The sequence below is a fragment of the Macaca mulatta genome, chromosome 9, assembly GCF_049350105.2.
Source record: "Macaca mulatta isolate MMU2019108-1 chromosome 9, T2T-MMU8v2.0, whole genome shotgun sequence".
NCBI lineage: Eukaryota > Metazoa > Chordata > Mammalia > Primates > Cercopithecidae > Macaca > Macaca mulatta.
This window is the reverse complement of record NC_133414.1, coordinates 90,498,738-90,523,814: the sequence shown is the minus strand read 5'-3', so window position 1 is coordinate 90,523,814 and position 25,077 is coordinate 90,498,738. Positions and strand designations below refer to the sequence as shown.

The window sequence follows — 25,077 nt, the reverse complement described above, 5'->3', positions numbered from 1 at the left end:
TGGTGTCCCACTGCCTGTAGAATAAAATACAGACTCCTTACAATGGCCTGTAGCATATTACAGCACTTGAACCCTGACAACCTTCCTGGCCCCCTCTCCTACCACTCTCACCCTTGTTCACCATACTGCAACCACCCTGGCCTTCTCTCTGTTCCTTGAAAATGTAGTGCTTGCTCCCTGTTCAAACCTTCACACTTACTGTGCCTGAGCCCAGACTGCTCTCCCCTGGGATCTGCATACAATTCACTTTTATCACCATGTATGCATCAGCTCAGCTCACATGGCACCTCCCCTAGGAGGCCTCCCTAACTAGACATGCCCTCACCCTCACTCTCTAGCATACTGTCCTATACATTTTCTTCTTAGCACTTCCTCCTATTTAAATTATTCACTTATTTGCATGTTCACAGTAAAGTGTGAGCTCCAAGGATGTATTGATTATGTTTATTTTCTATACTGCTAAAATCTCACCTATTAAAAATTCAGTAATTCTTTTTGATTGAATGAATGTGATCTGATACAGTTGCAGAAAGATACCATTTGTCTACTGAAGACAGCTTATGGAAATTTCATCGTATCTCTTAACTTACACAATAAATGTTATAATATTTGCTGGGTACCATGGTGCAATAGTTTGGATGTGGTTTGTTCCCACCAAAACTCATGTTGAAATATGATCCCTAGTGTGTCAGTGTTGGGAGGTAGGGCCTAGTGGGAGGGGTTTGGGTCATGGGATCTGTGACAAGGGAGGGATATGGAAGTGAGTTCTTACTCAAAAATAAATTTGTTCCCATTGTGGTTTTGATTTGCACTTCTCTAATGATCAGTGATGTGAGCTTTTTTCCATTTGTTTTTTGGCCCCATGTATGTCTTCTTTTGAAAACTGTCTGTTTGGCTGGGCACAGTGGCTTATGCCAGTAATCCCAGCACTTTGGGAGGCTGAGGCGCGCAGATCACAAGGTCAGGAGTTTGCGACCAGCCTAGCCAATATGGTGAAATCCTGTCTCTACTAAAAATACAAAAATTAGTGGGGCGTGGTGGCAGGCACCTGTAGTCCCAGCTACTTGGGAGGCTGAAGCAGGAGAATCACTTGATTGAACCTGAGAGGCGGAGGTTGCAATAAGCTGAGATCGCATCACTGCACTCCAGCCTGAGTGACAGAGTGAGACTCTGTCTCAAAAAAAAAAAAAAAAGAAGAAAAGTGTCTGTTCATATCCTTTGCCTACTTCTTTTATGAGGTTGCTTGTTTTTTTTTTTCTTGTAAATTTGTTCAAGTTCCTTATAGATGCTGGATATTAAGACCTTTGAGGGATCCGTAGTTTGTAAAAATTTTTTCCCATTCTGTAGATTGTCTGTTTACTCTGCTGATAGGTTCTTTTGCTGTGCAGATGCTCTTTCATTTAATTAAATTCCATTTGTCAATTTTTGCTTTTGTTGCAACTGCTTTTGGCATCACTGTCATGCAATCTTTGTCTAGGCCTATGTCCTAAATGGTATTTCCTAGGTTGTCTTCCAAGGTTTTTATAATTTTGGGTGAAAACCAAATACTGCATATTTTCACTTATAAGTGGGAGCGAAATGATGAGAACACATAGACACATAGAGGGGAACAACACACACTGGGGCCTTTCAGAGGGTGGCGGGTGGGAGGAGGGAGAGGATCAGGAAAAAATAACTAATGGGTACTAGGCTTAACACCTGAGTGATTAAATAATCTGTACAACAAACCCCCATGACACAAGGTTACCCATGTAACAAGCCTGCACTTGTACCCCTGAACTTAAAAATAAATGAAAGGAAGAGGGAAGGGAATGGAAGGGAAGGGAGGGGAGGGGAGGGGAGGGGAGGAGAGGGGAGGGGAGGGGAGGGGAGGGGAGGGAAAGGAAGGGAAGGGAAAGGAAGGGAAGGGAAGGGAAGGGAAGGGAAGACATTTGTTCCCTAGAGAACAGCTTGTTGAAAAGAGTCTGGCTTCCTTGGTTTCACTCTCTTGCTTCCTCTCTCACTATATGATCTCTGTTCAAGTCAACTCCCCTTTGCTTTCTGCTATGGGTGGAAGCAGCCTGAGGGCCACACCAGGTGCAGCCACCCAATCTTAGCCTTTTCAGTGACCATTATTGCGGGCCAAATAAATTTCTTTTCCTTATAAATTATGCAGCCTCAGGTATTCTGCAATAGCAACACTAAATGGACTGAGACACATGGCGAAGCTGGGTTTTGCCACTACATAGCTGACAACAGATGAAAATGAACTTTAGGCATATCTACCTACAGTAAGTCAATTTTCTTTAGCTTACAAACAAAAACAAAATACACAAAACTCCACTGTTGAAAGATCCTTAGGTCCAAATCATGATTTGTTAAATTCTATGGTCCAATATCATCTATTAAATAGAATTCAAGTTTTTCTGAAACAGTCTGAATACTATTATATAATAAACATATTAACTTATAGTTATTATCCTTATGAAAAGGACAGTTATCTTAATGAATAAGAGATTTTTCAGTGTTAACATTTATAAAAAGATTTCTTTGGGGATCTAATTATTTACAGTTACTATTCTGCTCCAATTTGAATCCTGAAGAAAGCATATATGTCCTCTAAATGGGCAACAAGGTCAATATCTAAACGTCATAATGTACATTTAGAAATACCAGTAGCCTAACTTCTTTAAAATATTCTTAAAAATACATTTTTTTAACTCTATAAGCTTTGCTTACTGTGCAAACAATTTCTAAAGAGAAAAGTTCAGGAGATGGTTACAGAAGAAAATTGTGAAGGTCAAACTAATGTCCTTCATGCCTGAACAAACCAGCATTTCCCTCCTGGGTGGGAGAGAGACTAAGGCTCCCAACCATGCGCTCAGGCATAGACAGCTCAAGGGGAAAAAAAGGGTGAGGAGGAAGACTGCTGGCTCACACATCTTATATCCATCAGTCCCCTGAGACACAAACAGTGATTTCAGTGCATCAGAAAATACAAAATAGCTCTTTCCCACAAAATAGGCAAAAGCAGTCTTAGAGACAGGGGTAATCCACCCACCGTACTCAGTAACATCTAACACTTTGAATGGCTCGTAGTTTCTTTGTAACCCTCAATAGTTCTCAAACTATGTTTCTACAGAGTAGCACCAGCAAAATGGAAGAGTGGTATTCTCTAATAGAAAAAAATATGTACCAGTTTACACTCTTCAAATACAAATTTTTCTAGGGCTTTGGTGCAAGCTCCTTGTTGATGAGTGACAGCAGATGGTAAAACAAATAACCAAGTAGCAAACATTCATGGAAAGAAACAGAAATATACTTTGTTAAAAATATATGGTATATATTAGTGAGATATAGAGAAGAGCCTACATGGAATATACTCACATGATCTTCCAAGAAAACTACTCTTAACCATTAGATAAACCTCCAGAACAAGTTTGAGAACTGTAGTCTAGAGCATCAAAGATAATTTAATTTACTAGCCATCTGAATGTCTACTGTGTGCCTGGTCCAGTGTTGGGGAAACAATAATAGACAATCAGAGGCAGTTCCTTAAGGAGACTTAGAATCTAGTAAAATCTTAAATGATGATAAAGCTAATCAACACTGAGTCTTGAAGCCACTTCAGCAAATCAAGGATCAGGGCAAATGATGTTAGAATGGAGGTGAGAGGCCAAGTGCAGTGGCTCATGCCTGTAATCCTAGCGCTTTGGGAGGCTGAGGCGGGTGGGTTGCCTGAGCCCAGGAGTTTGAGACCAGCCTGGGCAACAGAGTGAAACCCCATCTCTACTAAAATACAAAAGATTAGCCGGGTGTGGCGGCAGGCGCCTGTAGTCCCAGCTACTCAGGAGGCTGAGGCAGGAGAATTGCTTGAACCCGGGAGGCGGAGGTTGCAGTGAGTTGAGATTGTGCCACTGCACTCCAGCCTTGGTGACAGAGCAAAACTTCATCTCTAAAACAAACAAACAAAAAAGAAGAATGGTGGTGAGAAACTGGAGAGGTAGAGACAGATAAAAGACATTTTTCAATGATAAAAGCAATCAGGAAGTCTTGGGTGTGGATTCAAAGTATGGAGTGAAAGAGATGGGGTAATCAAAATTATTACAAACTTTTGAGTCTGTGTGACAAGGAAAATGGTAGGTTTTTTTGTTAATGAAGTCAGAAAAACATGTAATGTTTTTCATAAAGAGAGGCAATTCATGAGTTCAGATTTAGACATTTGAAATGAGGCTGAAATAGAGAAGTAAAAATGTCTGGCCAGGGTTCACCCTAGAACTGGGCACTCTACGTGTGTTCAGCAGAGGAAGGGGGTGATGATAATTTCGATGGTGTACAGTGGCCACAGGTAAGGTCATATGGGCAGATTCTGCATCACTTTTTCCTTCATTATATGCTAGGCAAAGAACCTAGCACCTTCTCAATACATACCTTTTCAACAGATGGATAAATTAGAGAAAGAACTAGACCCAAGAATGACTTCAATTCACCAGCCCTTACTACCCCAGGGTGGGTCTTCCAGGCAGTTTACTTACATTATTTTATTTAATCTTCAAGGTCACCGTATGAGACTAGCATTATTATATCTATTTGACCTAATAGGAGAAAGGGTAGTTAAATACTTCATCCATTCAGTCAACAAATATTTTTTAAACACCAACTCTGTGCTAGGTACTGTTGCAGGTGTTGGGAACAAAGCAGTGGATAAAATAAAGTCTGCCCTTGTGGAACTTACATTCTCATGGGAGGAGGAGAACAAAAAGAAATAAACCAGTGATTATGATGCACCAGATGCTAAGTATTATGGAGAAAAAGAAAGCAAGGCAAGAAGAACAGGACATGCAGAAGAATGGCCCAGGCTCACACTGCTACAAAGTGTCAAAGTCACCTAGAGATAATGAGAAACAGAAGGGGAGAAAAGAAAAGGCCACTGGATTGAAAACAATAAAGATCATAGTAGAAGAGGAAAAATAAATGAAGCCTCTCACTGGAGAAGTTTAGCAATGAATGAAGGAGAACTGGAACAGTAGCTAGCCATCTCAAACTCCCTTCTTTTTAAGATACTTAAAGATATGGCTTGAACCATTTACAATCCTTCCTGGAAGCTGGCCTACACACAAAAATTGGGTCACACTGAACACTCCCTTCAATTATCTTGCTGCCTGTGTCCAAAACAATAATAGGAAAGTAACTAAGCAAATATATATCAAATGCATGCTTCTAAAGGGGACCACAATGAGTCAGCCAGTCAGAGTAACTCCAGTGTAACCTTGTCCTCTAGTCCAGGTCCTGGCAATGAGAAATGCAGCCTGCACTCAGAGCCCAATTATGGCCCTCAGTAGTGATGAGCATGTGATACCTCCAACCATAACCACTATCACCATTACCACCACTACTACCACCATGACTATCATCACCACCATTCACCAACATCATCACCTTCCACCATCACCACCATTATCACCACCATTATCACCACCATCACCACAAACACCACCAGCACCACAACTGCTGCCATCACCTCTGCAATCACCATCATCACCATCACCACCACTACTACCGCCATGACTATCACCACCATTCACCAACATCATCACCTTCCACCACCGCCACCATTACCACCACCACCAGCACCACCATTGCCACTGCTGCCACCACTACTGCTGCCACCACTATATAATTCAAACTAAAAAATACTTCTCAACAGAGAAATGCAAAACTTAATTGTGTGCTGATATGAAAAGAGCTTTCACCTGGATTCAAACTGCAAACTTGTGGATAGCCCACTGAAATACAACTTTTCTAAAAATGTTTGATGTTTCCACTTTGCTGCAACCCTAAAGCTCGTGCTGAGTCAGCCTGTAGGGTCATCTTCTAGTGGCCTTCTCACAGGAGGTGTACTGGAATTCAAAACAACAAAACCAACTAAGCATTAAGATATTTTTCTTGGCCTAAGGACAGTGTCAAACTGCAGGATGTGATAATTTGTGAAAACGCCACATTTTAGCTCACAGTTGTATATTTATACCAATGTTTTAACTATCTATAATTAAATTAGCAGAGGAAAGTGTTTCCTATTGCAGTGAAAAGCTTCCCCATCTTGCCAATGGCTCATGGAAGACAACTGACAGTTATATAACACTTTTCTTTCCCTTAAGCCCAATAACCAAGTTATTAACAAGCCTCTCAATTTCTTATCCCAAATAATGTTTGTGTCTGTACCCTCCCGTCTATCTCTACCACTGCCATCTGGGGCCAAGCCACCAGCACCTCTCATTTGTACAACCTGAATGACAGTAGTTTCCTCCCTGGTCTCCCTACTTCCCCTCTACCCTCCTCAGGCCACCATCCACACAAGATCTTTCACTCCCCTTCTACACACTATACTTAAAATAAAAATCAAAATTCTGAGAGTATCCTATGACACCCTGAAGGATTTAGCATCTGCCCACTCTTCAACCTTAGCTTGCATCAGACTCCCTCTCTGAACTCCAGCTACACTGGCATTCTTTCAGTTTTGTGGATGCACCATGCTCCTTTCCAGCGCAGGCCTTCACACATGCCTGTAATGCTGTTCCCTCTCCACTTTCTCTCCTAAGTAACTCATTCATACTTTGGATGCTAGATAGCTCCCAATCAGGTCTCCCTTTCATGTATCTATTCTCACTGCATTCTGATCTTCTGCGTCTGCTGTGCAGCAGGTCTTAGTTCTTAATATTGTATTTGTATAATTATTTGATTGTCTATTTCTCACAATGGTGAGCACTATGGAGCAAGGACCATAGGAGCCTTGCTTAACATTTTATCTCTAGGGCCAAGCCTGGCATATGACACACAGGAGGCACTCATATGTTTGTAAATAAAGTATTCATCCCAGGGTATATATTCCTGAGTCTGTAAAGCAATTATAACTGATGCTCCCTCCTCCATCTATAGCATGCTAGCAGAGCCTGGAGGATGGAATGACGCTCATTCCCATAACAAATGCATTTCTTCCCTGAAGAGATCTATGAAATTAGTACCTTTTGAACCCATGACCTAGAAAACCTGGGCAGAAAGAGTAAAAGGAGAGCATCCAACACACTTTTCAGAACACTTCACATAGAATCAGAGCCTTAGAACTGAGCAGTGCTGACTCCCATCACATCTTCAGAATTCAGGATATTCCACTGCATTAAAAAATTAAGCCTTTCTATTAGAAAGCAATACTTGGGATACACTAATGTATACCCGGATGACTGCTGGCTGGCTGTATGACTGGTGTTTCCTGAAACTCTTTTGAAAACAAAAGGTATATCCCAAGAGGACAACCCTCTGAGCAAAACATGCTTTATATACAAACAATAGCTCTATATGCAGACACAGACAAGATGCCAATAAATTCCAGTAATATTATTAGAAACAATAACAGCCGTTAATACCAGTAAATAGAAAGTTCCTTTCTCTGGAGAGTCAAAACCACATTGAAGACATTCTCTTATTGGTTCTTACTAAATGTCTGCAAAAGGACTGAGGTCGAATATTAAGCAGCCAACTTCAAAGATTAAAAAGAAACCAAGCCACAGTGTTTAAAATTATTCCCCAAGAGACTACTGAAAGAAAACAAAACTAGAAGTCCATGGATGTTCAGAAACTGACTTCCTAACCCATGTATCCACTTGTCCAGGCCAATGAACTCCCAAGGATGCTGCAGCTAGAAACAGAACACTGATCCGCAACAGTATACCCTCCCAGAAGCCAACTCCCCCAACCACCACCTCCCACCTTGTACTTCTCTGAAGATTAGAATCAGCCAGTATTATTAAAACAGAGATTCCTGGGCCACAACCCAAACCTACTGAATCAGAATTTCCAGAAAAGTAGGATGACGACATATAGTTAACAAGCACTCTAGGGGGTTCCTAACTGGGGAACACTATCCTAAAAGTCCAAGTGCAACAGCCTGGGAGGACACCAGTGGCTAAAGGGCGCAAGGGAGGAACTTCTTTGAGTATAGGAGTGACATGGTGTTTCTGGCCTGGTCCCCCAGGGAACACATTCCCAAAGAGGGAAAGGCTGAGCCCCTTAAAACACGATGAAAAATTTCAAATACGGGGCAACCCAGCTGTGGTGGAAAAGGTACCACTTCTCACTTTGGTGAGCTGGAACAGAGACTGGAAGCAGCCAATGCCCAGAGAATGGGTTAGCAGTGAGTCAGGTGCACAGGGCCAGCTTCAGAATTGGCAGAGTGGAGGTAAAGTAGACATGGGTGTGGTTTAAAAGGCACTGTGAACCATAAAGAACACATTTTGGATGGAATACTGAGGACATAGGATCCAGCAGGTTTTTTCCTGGTGAATGAGTGAGAGCAGAGGCCCTAATAAGACATTATTAGGAGTAATAATTATAGCAGCATGTGGTTTGCTGAGCAGGCTACAAGGCACTTTGCTTGCATCACCTCATTCATTCCATACACTTAGTAAATAATGATTAGACACCTGCTCCATGTGCCAGGCAGTGCTCAGCCCAGGAGACAGAGTGGTTATAACCAATACTTCAGCTCCAAGGACACTTCTGCCTGCTCCCCTCATCCCACCTCAAGCATCTGCCAAGTTTCTTCATTCTTCTGCCTCAAGGCTTTTTGCCAGGCAGGGCTAATTCCCTCAGCCTGCATGTGTGGCAGATTTAACTCCCCTGGGAGCAGCCCGCAGCCAGAAGAGAAGTGGGGGTGTGAATAAATGCTGCAGACCCCCCCTCAACTTTCAGAGGGATAAGTCTGAGATACTGTCTACACAGTTCCTCAGAGAGACCCCACTTGCTCAGAGTGACAACCTACCAAGTTGCACACCTGTTGTGGGCTCTTCCTCCTTCCCTAGTTCCTATTTCCTGGGGCCACCTTCCTGTACCCAGGTCCTCCTATCTATCAGAATCCACCTTCAAGAGGAACCTCAAGTAAGAATCTCTGTCTTTTGGAGCTTACAGTTGGGGGAAAGAGAAAAACCTAATCACATGAATGAAGATTTAGATCAGGGACCGATGAAGTGAAGGGCAGAGTATCACAAGTGACGGGCCACATTGGGGGAGGGCTCGGAATTTAAATGACAGGTGAATAGCTGATGAATATTTGTAACTACGTATCACACTGGCTCCTCTGATATTACAACTGATACTCAGACTTGCAACACTTTAACTTTTAAAGTATCAATCAGGTTAGCTCTTGGAACAGAAGAATATTTTTCAAGACACAGGGGATTTGAGTAGGCATTAATATTAATCAAGCCTAAATGCTGCCTGTTCCCTATTCAAGATTTTCTTTCTCTCCCAAAAGGAAAGAGTCACGAGTCTGTATCCTCCATCTGTTATCTTCCCTCCATCTTCATTGTCACCAGCACCTCCCACAGGGATGATATGTTAGCTTCCAAGATGTACCCCTGCGTACAACACACAGTACCCAGAGTGGTCTTTTTATGTAAATCTGAGTCTGTCACTCCTGTTTATAAACTCCAGTGGTTTTCCTCTAGACTTAGACAAAATCCAAGAATCAACACGCAGGCTACCAGGCCCCATGTAGTGTGTCCACCACCAACCTTTCTGACATCATCTGGCACATTTTCTCTGTAGTTCAGTACACTCCAGCTTTAATTGTCTTTGCTGATGCGACTTAGCACAAGATGAAAAGAACCTGAATCAGTGTGGGTCTGAGGGGCAAGGGTGAGTTAATGATCAGGGAGGCAAGTTGGAGGAGCCCTGGTCTCTCCATGCCTTTGACTCACTTAAGTTTGGCAAGCCACACCAAGCCTTTCTGACCCATAAAATTGATTCTTAGTTCTCTGCCTCCAACAGCTCCAGGTTCTTCCCATGCCCCCAAGTCACCCAACACTATATTGAATTCATCTGTTCAGCATTTTTCATCTCCAATCCACTTCTTCTGACATCAACCTCCCTTTCCCTTGGGAAACTAGCTCTCCACAATTCTACAAGCAAGGGTAAACATATGGCCTGAACTAGGCCAGTTAGTTCCTTCTCCCTGAAGTCAAACCTTGAGCAGGAATGAAAAGCTGTTGTATTAGCATGGGATCATCCAGTGATAACACCTCAGAGTAACATGTTCCTGTCGTTGTGAATCCAGAAATCCATGGACCAGGCCTGGTTCTTGCCCTTCCCAAAGCATATTTGCCCTTAGTTCAATTTTTTAAGCTAACCAATAGCCTTAATTTAGATCCCTTTCTTTGCCTGAATCAAACACAGTTAGTTTCCATAGTTTGCAGAGAATACCAACCACATTACCAAGAAACAACTGCTTGTCATGCAATAGCCTGGGTCTCCTTTGTTTCACATGAGCAAGATCAGCAAGGTTGGCAGTAATTACACATTGAAAAGGACCACTTTCTTGATCCCCACTTTTCCAACCACGACTATTCGTGGTCAACTAGGACCACTTTGCCATGTGCAATCCCTTTAAAAACCTTTTAGAAATTGTCTGAATCACATGTCCAAGTTGAGCAAGAGAGTCCAAATCACTGGAATCTCAACTGGCAATTCAGTTGAGATTGAATTGGGAAACCAACTGGTCCAAGGGATGCATAGTTTTTGGTTCAACTAGAGAGAAGCTAAGGTCTAGCTTAAAGATGTGCAGAAAAACAGATCTATAAAGGTAATCTGGGCTCCGTAAAGGATGGATATGGAAGCACAAGAAGCACAGCCAGTGTACACAAAAGCAAACTAGAGCTTGTGAAGGGCCAGGTATATAAAGGACCATAATGAAATATGGCCAAGAGAGGCATGATATTATGGAGGGCAAACCAGAATTCCATGGAATTGCCTACCTAAGAATTAATAAGCAGAAACTTTACTAAACTACTGAACCTATGAGTTCAGCACTGTGCTGAAAACTGCACATTCAAAAGAATTACAGAAAATAGACATATATCCTATTTGAAGAGATAAACCAAACTCTTTGAACAATAGTACCCATGTATCTAGTTACATTGATCATGTTCTAACTACAGAGATCAACATGGGCTATTGAGAAAGGAGAAGGTGCATGAAAATCTGGGAGTGAGCTGGGCTCTGAGATGAGATTAAAATTTAGATAAATGGAGGAGAGAAGAGAGAACACTAGCAGCAAGATGGATGTGTTGGCAAGCCATAGATCAGTACCATGGAGCTAAGCAAAACCCTTCATGGAGGAAGGATCTCCTCTCTTATGGAGCCACAACATTAATCTTCTGAGCCCCTGCTGTGGGACAGACCCTGAATGAAGCTGAACATGCAGTGTCTCATTTAATCCTTGCAACAGCAGCTCTGGGAAGTAGATATTTTCATCTTCATCACACATCTGAAGAAATCCAAGCCCAGAGAGGTTAGGGAATCTGTCCAAGGAAGCAGCAAAGCTGGAACTAGCATCCAGGTCTGCATACTGCCAAGGCCTTTCCTCTTTACACTATAGTATCTTGCATATGTCCTAGGCCCTTCCCAGGGGCTCTCTTATGTGTTTTTCGATTTATTCAATAGTCTAGGTTTGGCCAAAACTGTTTTCTTGTGTTGGTGCTAAACTTAAGGCACTAAGAAGACTTCGACAGCTGGCTTATTCCCGCATCTACCCCTTCTCAATCTTTCTCCCCTTGGACCTCACCCCCACTTCAACGGGTCTTGATATTTCCCTTGTCCCTGCATCTGCAGGGTCATTGGAGTGCTCTTGGTAAGAATTCTGTGCTACTGAACCCCTGAGAGGCTTGGCATGCTGCTCAACAGTATAAGAAGAGACTTTCTACTGAGGCAAACACTGAAGAAAAGAGGCACCTATGATTCAAATTATGGTTTTAAACATTATTTAAACCTATAAAATCATCTGTAGTATTTGGTTTCTGATCCCAAGTGACCTAAACCACAAAGGCCACAAGTGTCACTGAAAATTCATTTTAAGTTTTCCCAGTTAACGAAAATAAAAAATAAATCTGTTCTCTCCTAACATTCTCCTAATAGTCATGTCTGTCCCAAAGTAAGATTCAATCATTACTAAATAAATAAAGCCAGAGAAATAGTAGGTACTATTATTTTTCTTGCAAATAACATAAACTTATCACTTTCTGCCAATTACAAACTTAGTAGGGGAACGCTAGTGAGAAAACTTGGAGAGTAAAAGCACAAAAAATACCTTTTTAATCACCTGTAATTCATCTCCCCCCAAAATTACCACCACTAAAATATGGATTTATGTCTTTCTAGTATATGTTTCTGTAAATAATTATATATTAAGCAAAAATAGGAACATCTTGTGATACTGTTATGTAATTGCTTTTTTCCACCTATAAATAGATCATGTCCCCATGTTAATAAAGACTCACATAAAACATGATTTTAGATAATGTATCTATCATGAAATTTAGTGGGGTTTTTTTGTTTTTGTGTTTTTACAGGGTGATGGTATGTTCCCTAGGGGCCACGTAGAAAATCTGGGGGCTATTTGTGATTATTACTGAAGCTGGAGTTGTCTACTGGCGTTCTGTGGGCTAGAGCCAAAGGTGTCAGAGTCCCTGACATGAACGAGGCATCCCACACAACAAAGAATTTTCCCATCCCCCACATGACTTTCAAATGTCCTCTGGGAATGTTAAAGCCAGAAGCACTTTGCCCTTAGCACAATGTGAACTAGAAAACCATGAAGGCTAGTGGTTGAAACAGAAATATCTACACAAGGAAGGGGGAAGCGATTAAACTGGATTGTCTCCAACATTCCACCCAGAGCCACCATCCTATGATTCCAACACATACAGAAATTCACCCACATGACTTTTATCTTTTATCTCTCAAAGTTACTAGTTGTCTATTATATCCCTATCTTCTTCCATGATCGGATAACTGAAAATTGTATATCCTTTTTTTTTTTTTTTCTGAGACAAAGTCTTGCTCTGTCATCCAGGCTGGAGTGCAATGGTGTGATCTCAGCTCACTGCAACCTCTGCCTCCCACGTTCAAGTGATTCTCATGCCTCAGTCTCCCAAGTAGCTGGGATTACAGGTGTGTGCCGCCATGCCCAGGTAACTTTTGTATTTTATTTTTAGTACAGATGGGGTTTCACCACGTTGGCCAGGCCGGTCTCAAACTCCTGACCTCAAGTGATCTGCCCGCTTCAGCCTCCCAAAGTGCTGAGATTACAAGCATGAACTGTAATCTCAGTGTGCCTGGCTAAAAATTTATATCTTAAGTTTCATTTCAGTTAGCTACTCCAAATCCTATGCCTAGACAACTTTGACTTTTAAGCACAAACCAAGAAAACTATAATGGATACACATAAAGATATTGTTTTTAAGATGTTTACTACAGCAATAAATACAAATATAAATCCTATAAGTAACTGCAATATCAAATACTTTGGATTTCATTAAATAAATGATGGTATATCTGTAAAAGGAAATAGAGTCATGTATCCCTTAGTGATGGGGATATATTTTGAGAAATGCATCCTTAGGCTATTTCATTGTTGTGCAAACATCACAGAGTATACTTACAGAAACCTAGATGGTATAGCCTACTACACACCTAGGCTATATGGTATAGCCTAATGTTTCTAGGCTGCAAACCTCTAGAGCATGTTACTGTACTGAAGACTGTAGGCAACTGTAATACAGCGGCATTTGCATATCTAAACACACAAAGGTATAGTAAAAATATGGTATTTTAATCTTACAGGATTACTATTATACATGTCCACTGTTAACTGAAATGTTATTATGTGGTACATGACTATATTTTACAGCCATTACCTACATTATAGTGTATTTTATGATATGGAAAATATAATATTAAGCAGGATAAACAAGTTACATAGCAATGTAATATAATTATGTATAACATAATGTAATATATAACAATGTATATATTATATAACATAAAGCAATGTAATTATATATAATATATTCTTAGATATATATATATGTGTATGTATATATACATCTATCTATCTCTCTAATCCCAAAAATGTTTTAATCTAGCAATAAGAATATAAGAAAAAAAACATACGGAGGGTTGAGTAGGAGCTCTGTGTGTATGTGTATGTCACTATACATAATGTGTGTGTGTGTGTGTCTGTAGTACTTAATGTAAAGCTTAAAAAAGAATAACCTCATTGACAAATAACTATAACAGAAATATGGGAGTAGCCATGGCTTCATTGGGAAGATGAAGAGTAAGTTAAAGATTAGCCCCATTCTAGTGGCCTCAGGCATACTGAACACTTAACCAGCTGGTCAAAGTTCTAAATTAGGTTTAAATTTATACATTCTCTGTCTCCTATAATCATTATTGAAATTTCTCTTAAATCTATTTTATGTTAAGCCAAGAAACTTTCCAAGATGTTCAGATGTTAAGGACAAAGCTTCCTGTTTTGTCTCCTTGAAATATCATTTCTAACAAAGGGCTATAACGACACCAAAGCTTGTAAACATGTTTCTTATAGAAATTGTATGTTAGAATATTTGTTATGGAAAATTAAATTGTTCAATTTAGCCATAAATGAACTCACCAATCTCGTGATAATTAACCTACTACTCTATTACTCATCTTACTGGTCTTATGTAGAAAAGCACACTGCTATACATGATTATTGTACAATCATAATGCATTCTTGCCTAACTTTCTACTCTAGGGCCTGCTTGAAGTAAATAGTGCTTCTAGCAGATTTAAAGCCCAGTGCATCCAGAAGCCCCTTTCATACACAATTTCTCTTTATGACAACATTAAAACAATAGCAACAATGTAAGAATGTGCACTCCAATGGTAATAGCAGTTGTATCTGGGAGGTAAGATAACAAGTCATTTTTACATCCTTGGGATTTTCTATATTTTCCAATGTTTCACTTATTTTATTATTAGTAGCAGTGGTAGTAGTAGCATTTTGAATGAGAGAATGTCTCTAAGTTTCCCTTTTATCCTTAGGCCAAATTATTAGTGAAGGTGCTAACAATTTATCAAATGACCAAGGGTAGTCTCCTTTAAAAAACAACAGAAAAGAAGGATTTCATTTCCAATATAATCAAGTGTGGGCTCTTTTTTCAATCAGCAGTTTACGGACTGGGTGTGGGACTTTTGTGCTCTACAGCAGGGGAGGGGGAATTATTTTCATCTGCATCTTCAGGAGCTTGTATTCTTAAGCTAAAGTCTTCCCATGTCTAATCTTTTGAACATCTAGAGTGTTGAGCATTTTCAAAGTTCGAGCCAGAAGAAGCTCTAGAAATCATTTGACCCAAATTCCTAGAGGAAGCGGCCCAGGAATTTGAGTGAAATGACCATGGTCACCTGATAGATGTGAGATAAGACCCTGGATCTCTTCGTTTGAAAGTTCTTTCCTTCCACCAGGTTGTTTCTGTGTCCACAGAAGGAGGCAGTATGTGTGGGCAATAAAGGAGAGCCCTCCTATCTGGCTCCCTTTCTATGTGGGATAGTCAACGTGAGCTAGGTCAATACTCACTCATTATCCAACTGTATACCAGGGAGTCTCAAAGCACTGTGAAGACAAGCTATTTTTTTTTTATCTCTACCTCATCCCTGCTCTCGTTTTAAAAAGAAACAAAACAAAATCATAGGAGGACGCTAATGAGAGAGGAGAAGAACATCCTAGAAATATGCAGAGATCAGGTACAGTTCAAGAAGGGAGATACGTCTTTTGTATTATTAATATGAAAAATCTCAGTGCTCATTCTCCTACTCATTCTTTCTCTGTTTAGCAGAACTCATTAAGACCCTGCTTACTTCTATGGAAAACATTCAAATAAGAAACAATTAGCTATTCAAACACACACACGCACACACACACACATTATCTATCTCAAAAACAAAAGATGAAAGGATTTATCCCCCATAGAAAAGTTGTTGCCAACAAAACTTCCTCTTTCTATAAAGCAACAAAGCCCCCAGCTTTCTCTTTCATCTGGAATGTCAAAAAATAGTGGAGGCCATCCAAGGCCATTATCCTTGCTAAGGATCTTCAACCTCCTCTAATGTGGGAATCCGGATGAAGAGGCCAATAATGGACTGGAGCTCACAATGTAACCACCAACCTAATTAACAGTAAGATAATGCTACAGAATAGCTCCTGTTTATACAGACAAGGTCTTTAACAACATTAAAGGTTTAATGCCGTCATAAATTTTAATACAATATTTTAAATATAAGTGAGTTAATCATTCTCAAAAGTAAATTTTCTTAGCTTAGTAAGAAATCCCCAACTGCATTAATATTCTCTTACATTCATAAATTTCCCTTTGTCATATCTGAGGGTTTACAGGATTGGTACTGGCTTTAGCTCTAAAAATCAGTCAAACTAATGCATATTCATTAAATGGCAACTCAATACAGATTGATGGTACTAATCTTGGTTCTATTATCAAGGCGAGAGAAAACTTGAGCAAATCACGGCCTCACTGGGTGTCAAAGAAGAAAATGAGAGTTGTATTAAATGATTACTAAGGTTTCTTCCAGCTCTAACTAACCACAGTTCTTTAATTTTACATGTTTTGAAAATACCAGGTATTGAGGAGTATGCCAGAGTAGTATAATAACCCAGCCCTTCCACTCGTGCTCTGAAAGCCCATATTCAAATGAAAACATGTCATCTGGGGAAAAGATGGCATTAAGACAATATCAGCCATCACCATATGATAAGACATTTTCTTGCAGGAAGACTTAGCTCCAGGGAGCTACAGAGTCCCCAGGAGCAGCAGTTGCCAGGAAGAAAATTATTGAAGCAGGCATTATAAATCAAATGCCTATAGAAGCTCAGCAAAGAGCATAAATAAATGAGGAGAGCTGGGTAGGAATTGTGAAAAAAATCGAAAGCTACTCCTCAGCTCCAGCTAGTTGTTACCTTGGAGGAATGTAGGCCCTGGGTTATCCTACCTTCAGATTCTTCCAAAGAAAGCCAAAAATCTGTAAAAACTTTTGATTTTAAAACGTTGATTCAAAATAGTTTAATTTTGTACAAGCCAAATATGTCTCCACACCAGATACACCTGTAGGACACCAAATTTGAGTCCTCTAATGTATGGCACTTTAAGGCCAAGGACTATAATATAGGGAAGGGCAGGGCATGGTAAACGGGAGGAAGCGTGCAGTGAAAGAAGATGGAAGTGGCTTTAACTGTATCTGAGACTGGCTCTGTTAAGGGAAATCAGAAGAACAAGCCAGCTTGGAAGTAGAAAGACATTAGGACAAGGGTTCTGTTAAAAGAAAAACTTTAGCTGAATTAAATCTAAAAGAGTTTAATTGAGCAAAGAACAATTCACAAATCAGGCAGCCTTCCCAGCCAGAGTAGGCTCAGAGATTCCAGCGCAGCCACATGGTGGAAGAAGAGTTATGGACAGAAAAAGGAAAGTGACATATAGAAAACAGAAGTGAGGTGCAGAAACGGCTGGATTCATTACAATTCGGCGTTTACCTTATTTGAACAGCTGGCCACCTTTGGCCACAACTTGGTGATTGGTGTAAGAGTAGGCTACAGTCTGTATACAACTCCATTTAGATTATAGTTCACGATGTACAGAAAAACCTTTAGGCTGAACTTCAAATATGTAATGAGGCAGCTTTAGGCTAACCTTCATTTAACCATTCTGAATCTTCCCTGGAGTCATGTGTTTTCAAACTTGGAGGTAGAAAGACATTAGGACAGGGGTTCTAAATATTTTCTGGGGTTATATGTGCCATATGAGAGTCTGATAAATGTTTTAGAGATTTTCACTAGAAAAAAATAAACATACATGTAGTGGACAGAATAATAGCTCCCCAAAGATGTCCATGTCTTCATCCTTGTCCCTCCTCTGCCATCTTACCTTATGTGACAGAAACGACTGTGAAAATGTAATTAAGGACCTTGAGATCTGAGTGAGCCCAACCTATTCACATTAATCCTTAAAATCAAAAAATGTTTCCCAGCCATGATCAGAGGGAGATGTGACTATGGAAGAATGATCAGAGAAATGCAATGTTGGTGGCTTGCAAATGGAGGAAGGGACAATAAGCCAGGGAATGTGGGCAGCCTCTGGAAACTGGAAAAGGCATGGAAATTGATAGATTCTTCCCTAGAGCCTTTAGAAAGGAATGGAGCCCTGCCAACACCTTTTTATTTTTATTTTTTGCCCAGGGAGACATATGTTGAACTTCTATCCTACAGAACTATGAGATAATAAATTTGTGTTTAAAGCCATGATCAGTTATTACAGTAGCAATAATAAGGTATATATACACAGAAACTTGGGCAAACACGTTCATAGACCTTCCTGAATCTCATCCTCATAAATACATAAAGGATCCTGGTGCTCAAAAGAGCGCAATATACAACATGAGAACTCTGAGAGCTGTAGGTATGAAACTATTTGGCATTCGTGGAAAGATCAATGCCCACCTCATGACCTCAATCCACTCCAATATCTCACCTCCACGAAGCTGGATTCATTTTCTGAAGACTGACTACTCCTTTGAGTCTCACCCAAATGATGTGTGACCCCAAGGAGTAAGGTGGCTTCTTGCTACAGAGAGATCTTTCTTCCTTTTCTCACAGTGTTCATTATGTTAATAGCATTCTCCCCCAACTCACTGCCCCAAAGAAGATGGCATTTTACACCTGCTGAGACTTAGCCTGTCTTATTCCTTCACTCTAAACCAGACCTAGGTCTGGAGTGTCCCATTACAGTATCATGTCTCTATCAAGATTCTATTTAGCATGGTATACCCAAACCTGGACAGATGCTGGCTTAAAACAGAAGAGGAATGTTATCAAGAATGTGAGCTACCTGATTAAAAGTTGTTTTTAGTCTCGGATCTCATTTCACCAGTTCATCAAATTTCACAATCCTTGTAATATTCTGAGATGGATTTTTTTAAAGTTCCATTAGAATGTCCCTTGGTGATGTCACCATGGTTGTGATAAATAATTGTAGTTTAAAGGTTACTTAGCTAACAGCACTAGACATAACTACCCTCAGCACTCCTGATATGTGACTTAGCACTAGATCCTGCGATTGCTGACAGTGGTGCACAGAACAGTCTGGAATGTTGCTAGGTCAGAAAGCTCAATTCTGTGAAAGTGGGACATGAAAGATGGGAGACGGGCAGGAGAAAAAGACAAGATATTTAGGATCCTATGAAGGTTTGCTAAGGGGCAGAGGAAGAGAAATACAAAATGGGATACACAATGGTTTTAAGTTCACTGAACATCTAGCATCTTTGAGAAGGTTAATTGCTAATATCATTTTCCCCTGTTGGTCTCCGTTAAATATCTACCCCTACAGGACCACCATACATTCCATACACAAGCATGAATGACTTTGTTTGGGTTTTTATTTGCGTTGTTTTGCTTTTATACTATTTTGAAATACGCATGGGAATAATAGTTGACTTTTTTCTTGCTGAGGGAGACAGTCATCAGGCTGGTGGGTCACTGACTAAATTGATTCCAGTAGCCAAAAAATAGCTTTCTTACAATAATACCTCAAATAGGAGGCAGAATGTCTTGATTAGTGGAGAAATTACAAGGCTGAATCCAACAGGTATTACCTGAGGTCAGGTAACAATAAACACATAAAAGAAGTCAGCTTGTGAAGAGGGTTATAAAAGATGGCCATGAATCCACCAGGATAGGGAAGCACCTTATCTTTGAGGTCCCCTCCAACCTTTAAATCTGGTATATTGGATATTTAAAAGTACAACTGCATAGCATAGCCAATCTTCTCTGCAGTTGTTGATTTAGACTGTGCTGCCTTAGAAAAACAATTCTAAAGGTCAGGCTCAGAAACACAGCCCTCCCTTTCCACTGAGAAAGGGCTATGATTACACTGTACACAAGATCCTACAAAGACAGCTGACACAACTAGTGGTTGAATTCTTTCTTCTGTTTATTTCCAGAAGAGACTTTCCATAGACAGCTGCAATGCCAGGCTCCCATCAGAATGTCATGCCAACCTTTCTGCAGGCTGATTTCCACCCACATCCTTGCTCTGGATCCAGGGCTGTCTCCAGCAGGTCTAGCAGGCTAGAGAGGCCATCCTGGGGCTATGTCAGGGCTAAGGTCACTGGAAGACACTTGGGTCAGCACAGAATCTGCACCTGCCGTGCTGCAATCAGACATTTGTGGGTTCAAATTCTGGCTCAGTCTTTTTCACTTGTGCAACATTAGGCAAGTGCCTTAATATCTTTCAGACTATGAGTACACAGCTTTATGAGAAAGTAGAGAAGGCTAAATGAGAGACTATGTAAAAATCAGTTGGTGTGGTGCCTACATGGTCATCACAAATTTATCACTATCACAAAGGAAAATCTAACTCCCTCTAGCATAGAATAAAGAATAAGAAAGGATGAAATCAGCATTTCTCTCCAAGGGCTGGACCTGTCTCCACTTCCCCCTGAGACTTAAGGCAGATTACTTTCAAATGGAAGCCAGAGAAAGTAGGTCATTTACATTTATCTTAAACTCACTCAGCGATTCTCCTTCTAGGCCCCTTTAAGCAGCTTTTCTGACTATAAGGAATGCCAACAAAAGTCAGAAAGCCTCGCCTCTTGTGTGGGGTTGGCAAGCACACAGTTGGCATTTCTGAGAAAGGAATCACAAGCACAGAATAGCTTCTGACAACAAAGGGCCCACCTTGGTTGAAGTTGCACTGTTTCTTGGCACCTGAAGGCATTGTTTTGTGGACTCTCATGAGCTGGTGTTCCTGCTCTCACCTGACCCTCTGACTGGCTGGATACCACATGCTCTGTCTCCTGCAAGAAGAAACAGCAAAAGTAGATGAGCTGTCAACAGCAATGAGTTCCATAGCATTATTATGCCGGAAGTGGGTCTCAGGGCAGGGAAGCAGCAATGCATAACACAGTCTGCTGATTGTGGTGTGGGAAGGGAGCCAATTCAGAGGTCCAAAATTTTTAAAGCTTCTATCAGTCAGTTGCTGCAAGAAAACAGAATAAAGAAAATAATAATAATAAATCTAATGTCCAAAAGATATGGCATAGCCGTACAATAAGAATTGTACAGATATTAAAAATGATGTCATGGAAGAATATTGAATGAATGGATACATCTGAAAAGATAATCCATAGAAGAATATTTATAGTACAGGCTTATTTATGCAAGAATAAACATATATATGAATGTTCACACATAGTAACACACACACACACACACCCCCCCCACACACACACACACACATGAGATTGGAATAAGTTGAACCAAAATCTTAACTGTGACTAACTCTGAGATGTCATGTTTATTTATTTTTGGGAGCCCATATGTATTTTCTAAGTTTTCTACAATAAACATTATTTCTATAATAAGAGAAAAATTTAAGTTAATCTGAAAACTAAAGAACAAATCATTTTTATAAATTCCAGATCTCAAGAGTCCTTGATATCTCTTCCCTCATCCTGCCACACACTATCATACACACACTCATACATACCCCCTCATACACACAGACTATTGCCATTGGCTACACTGCATCTAAAGAAACCACAATGTGGGTTACCCATGATGCAATTGCTCATTAATTTAGAAAAACTTCAGAGTCCTAAACACTCTACAGAATAAACACACCAAAACTAAAACTAATCTGGATTCAATACAAAGACATGCATACATACCAAAAATGAAAGGTTTATATATATCCAACAGTTCCACTACTATCATCTTTGAGCCATGTCAAATCTCTAACTGAAGAACTTTCTTTAGAATAAAACAGTCCTTCTTTAACCTAATAAATGAGATACTAAAACAAAAATCTGTGAGAAATTCAGTAGCTCCAGATGGGTACCATCATACAGGCAAATTATTCAAGCAATGCAGTGAATTTGGGTCTTCTGGTGCAATATATTATGGTCACAATAGAGACCCAGCTCCTCTATTAAGGGTGTGGGTTGAAGTCAGTACAAGTGTCAATGTGTCAGGTGTCTTAGAAATCATGTTTCCAGCACACTAGAACAACATGGTGAGGCTTTTTGCCAAGAAGTCATCATCACAAGCCTCTACAACAAAATCATATGAATGCCTTCATATGAAAGGGGTAAAGTAGGAACAGTCATGCAGAGTTGTGGGAAAGGAAAGCATTAGCCCTATCAAGATCCTCTCTTTAATTCTTTGAAGCCTCCAGCTTCAGGTAAGAAGACACTCCACATGAAAAGTTTCCATTAGTATACACCAGTCCCCTAGACTTAGTAGTTGCTTGAGAAAAATTCTATAGCTACCCAAATACTGGTCAAATTCCCCCACACAATGGTTTTCATGTGAGACAGAGTTCTGCTTGCTACTTGCTTAGTGTATGACCTTGGCCAAATTACATAAGTTATCTGGGCTCAGTTTCCTCTTCTGTAAAATGAGGATAATACCATGAATTCCACAAGTGCCTGCCAATTGGAGGCACACAGCAGATATGAACTACTACTGATAACAATATTGCTTTTACAAACATTTTCTTAAAGCTCAATATTCTGAACCTAGTGCTCAGGTAATCCTTGCAGAATTAACCCAAATGAGTTCAGCAAAAGAAAACCTATTTTTGTGGTGGAATGCTTATTTCACATTTCTATACTAATAGCAATATTACTTTAAACATTATAGTTAGAAACCTCAATTGATGTAGGCCTTAAGAAATGGCCCCTCTGAACTCTAAAAGGTTTAAACCAAAAATGTCCATTTTATTAAAACTTTATCCTTTTAGGAAAGAGTAGTGTTTGATTTTATTTTTTTCAAAAATACTATTTTATCTAACTATTTGAACCTTCAAAAGTTGAGAAGGGTTACAGAGGCCAAACACTGTTGGATTCCCTTGGATCTAGGATGCATCTTAGATATGAATAACAAGAACTTTAGAGAAAGTGTCTCTTTAATATGCTTAGATCAGAAATCTCAAAGGATTGCAAGAGAAGAACTCTTCTCTAAAATGGAAAGATAAGGAGTATTTGGATACAGATGACTATCAAGTTCCTGATTCAAATGGGGAAAAGAGTGTCACTGTCACCTATGTTTCTTTTCCCCACCAAGAATTTCAAACCTCAAAATGGTAGGGAGAATTGGGGAAGACTAAATAAGAAGTCTGGTACAAATCATCCTGAATGCTGATGGATGGAACAGGCTCTGATATGACATGTATGTGTGATTGTCATAACAGGCTGCCCTTCCCACTGCCAAAAGTTAGATCGTGTTTCAACGTTCGGATCTACAAGCTCCGCTCAGATCAGAAACCCAAGTGCAGCCTTTCTTAGAAAATGCCGAATTTATTCTTCCTTCCAGAGATCCTTATGATTTTGGAAAATATTTCACTCATAAGAAAAGGAATAAAGATTTTTAGTTTAGTTCCTTCCACTCCATTATCTCCTTATAGAATGACCACTTGTGGGCCAATAGCCCCAGCAAAGTTCACATGGGAATCAATGAACCTTCAGATGCCTCTAATTTCTAGGCTTTAAGTCTTCCAGCTGATACCCTAGACAGCCTGAAGCAGACACAGACCTCCCTAGTGTGCCCTAGGTGAGTTCCTGACCCACAGAAGCCATGAAAGATAATATATGATTATTGCTATTTTAAGTTTTGTGGTTATTTGTTATGCAACAATAGATAACTAAAACACATTACCTTTCCTCTATTCTAAGATACCATCAATTATAAGCCATCATTGATCTGATTACATAACAGTCTTTTAGGGGAAAAAATGTCACATTAAATGCATCCATCAATTTTAAGAAATGTTCAAAAATGAGAAAGGTGAAATTCTGAACAGATGTGTGCATTGGCATTAAGGAACTACAGAGCATCCCCAGGACAGCCTGGCATGTGACGACACAAGAAGTCCTGACACAAGTACCTCACAGGGAACAGGCGAGGAAAACCCAAGTCTTAGTTGCACCAGCTTTAAAACATAATTTCATGTTTTCCCTTAAAGAAAGAAGACAGAAGAAATGGGGATATCATCTTATTGAATTAATAGAACAGTAGCTTTCAAAGGTCTTGTGCTGCCAGCTGTCATTTATTCATAAAGTTATAAAGGAAAGAGTACAAAACAAGAATAGTAGTACTCAATCAAATGTATCTGCCTCTATAAGAGATTTAGCCAGATTCATGAGAGGCCAAGGCTTACTTCCTTGGTAAGCCCGTTTCTCTGTTCCAGTTGGACTCCACCATCTGGTGAACGTTAACTAGGGCTGCCAAAGAAAGTCCTTAGAGTAAATAACGTATTTGTAAAAGATTGAGAGTTAACAGTTTGTCCCCATCCCCCACCCCCCAAAAAGGTGACAACATCAAGAAAGGAAATAAAGAACACATTTGATTACCTTTGCCCATTTAAGCTTCATCACTCTGTTTAGAATCCACTGTAACATTCAGCTCAAAAATTCTAGAACATTAAAGGAGGGTATGTATTCTGAAATAACTAAGATATATTTTTACCTAAAAAAATCACTACTATATACCAAGCATTTTGATAGTTGAGAGGGTTATAGAGAAGTGAATAAGACACTCTTGCCCCAAAGAACTTTAAAATCTACTGTTTGACACAGACTAAAGGATAAGAGCAGATTCTAACTTTTTACTTCTGTGTTAATGTGTCTGTCAAATGGTCAGATCCAAGCTGACCAAGGGGAATGAGGGAAGAAGCCAAAATCCTCTGCCCCATGCTTGGTCTTCCTGCCATCTGGCCAAGTGTAGCCCAGATGGGCACCTGGAAGGAAAGGCATCCCACATATTTTCCTGTTCCCAGCCATCTTCATCTACCCTCCACCTCACTCCTAGTATGTCCCAAGTCCACCTCAGTGGGGTGATTTGTTGGTTCTCTGCCAAATGCAGGGACCATCAAATTGACTACATTCTGAGATAGTTCATAAGAAAGCAGTCCATGAAACAAACATCATTTAGGCTATTTATCTGATCCAGGTGCTGAGGCTAGCAGAGTGTGCATGATAGCAAAAGGAAAGCTATTAACTCAAGAGGCTCAAAACCCAAACTTACGTAAGGAAAAATTAGCTGCCTCTAAACCAGAACAGGGAAATATGATATTTTGTTCTTGTTGCCATTTTAGTGAGTTCAGCTGACTCTTGTAGGACTTGGGATCATCTAGTTTTGATCAAATGGCAAGGCCATTGCTTCAG

General features: G+C 40.1%; 1 protein-coding gene across 8 annotated transcripts in view; it reads right to left on the bottom strand.

Annotated features, from left to right (window-relative positions):
- FAM13C (family with sequence similarity 13 member C) overlaps window positions 1–25,077 on the bottom strand; it is a 113,079-nt gene that overhangs the window by 55,824 nt on the left and 32,178 nt on the right. For all 8 annotated transcript variants that reach the window (XM_077946731.1, XM_077946733.1, XM_015147582.3 and 5 more), the window contains one exon: window positions 20,591–20,709. In XM_077946731.1, coding sequence (XP_077802857.1) covers window positions 20,591–20,709 — 119 coding nt within the window. The remainder of the gene's footprint in view (window positions 1–20,590; window positions 20,710–25,077) is intronic.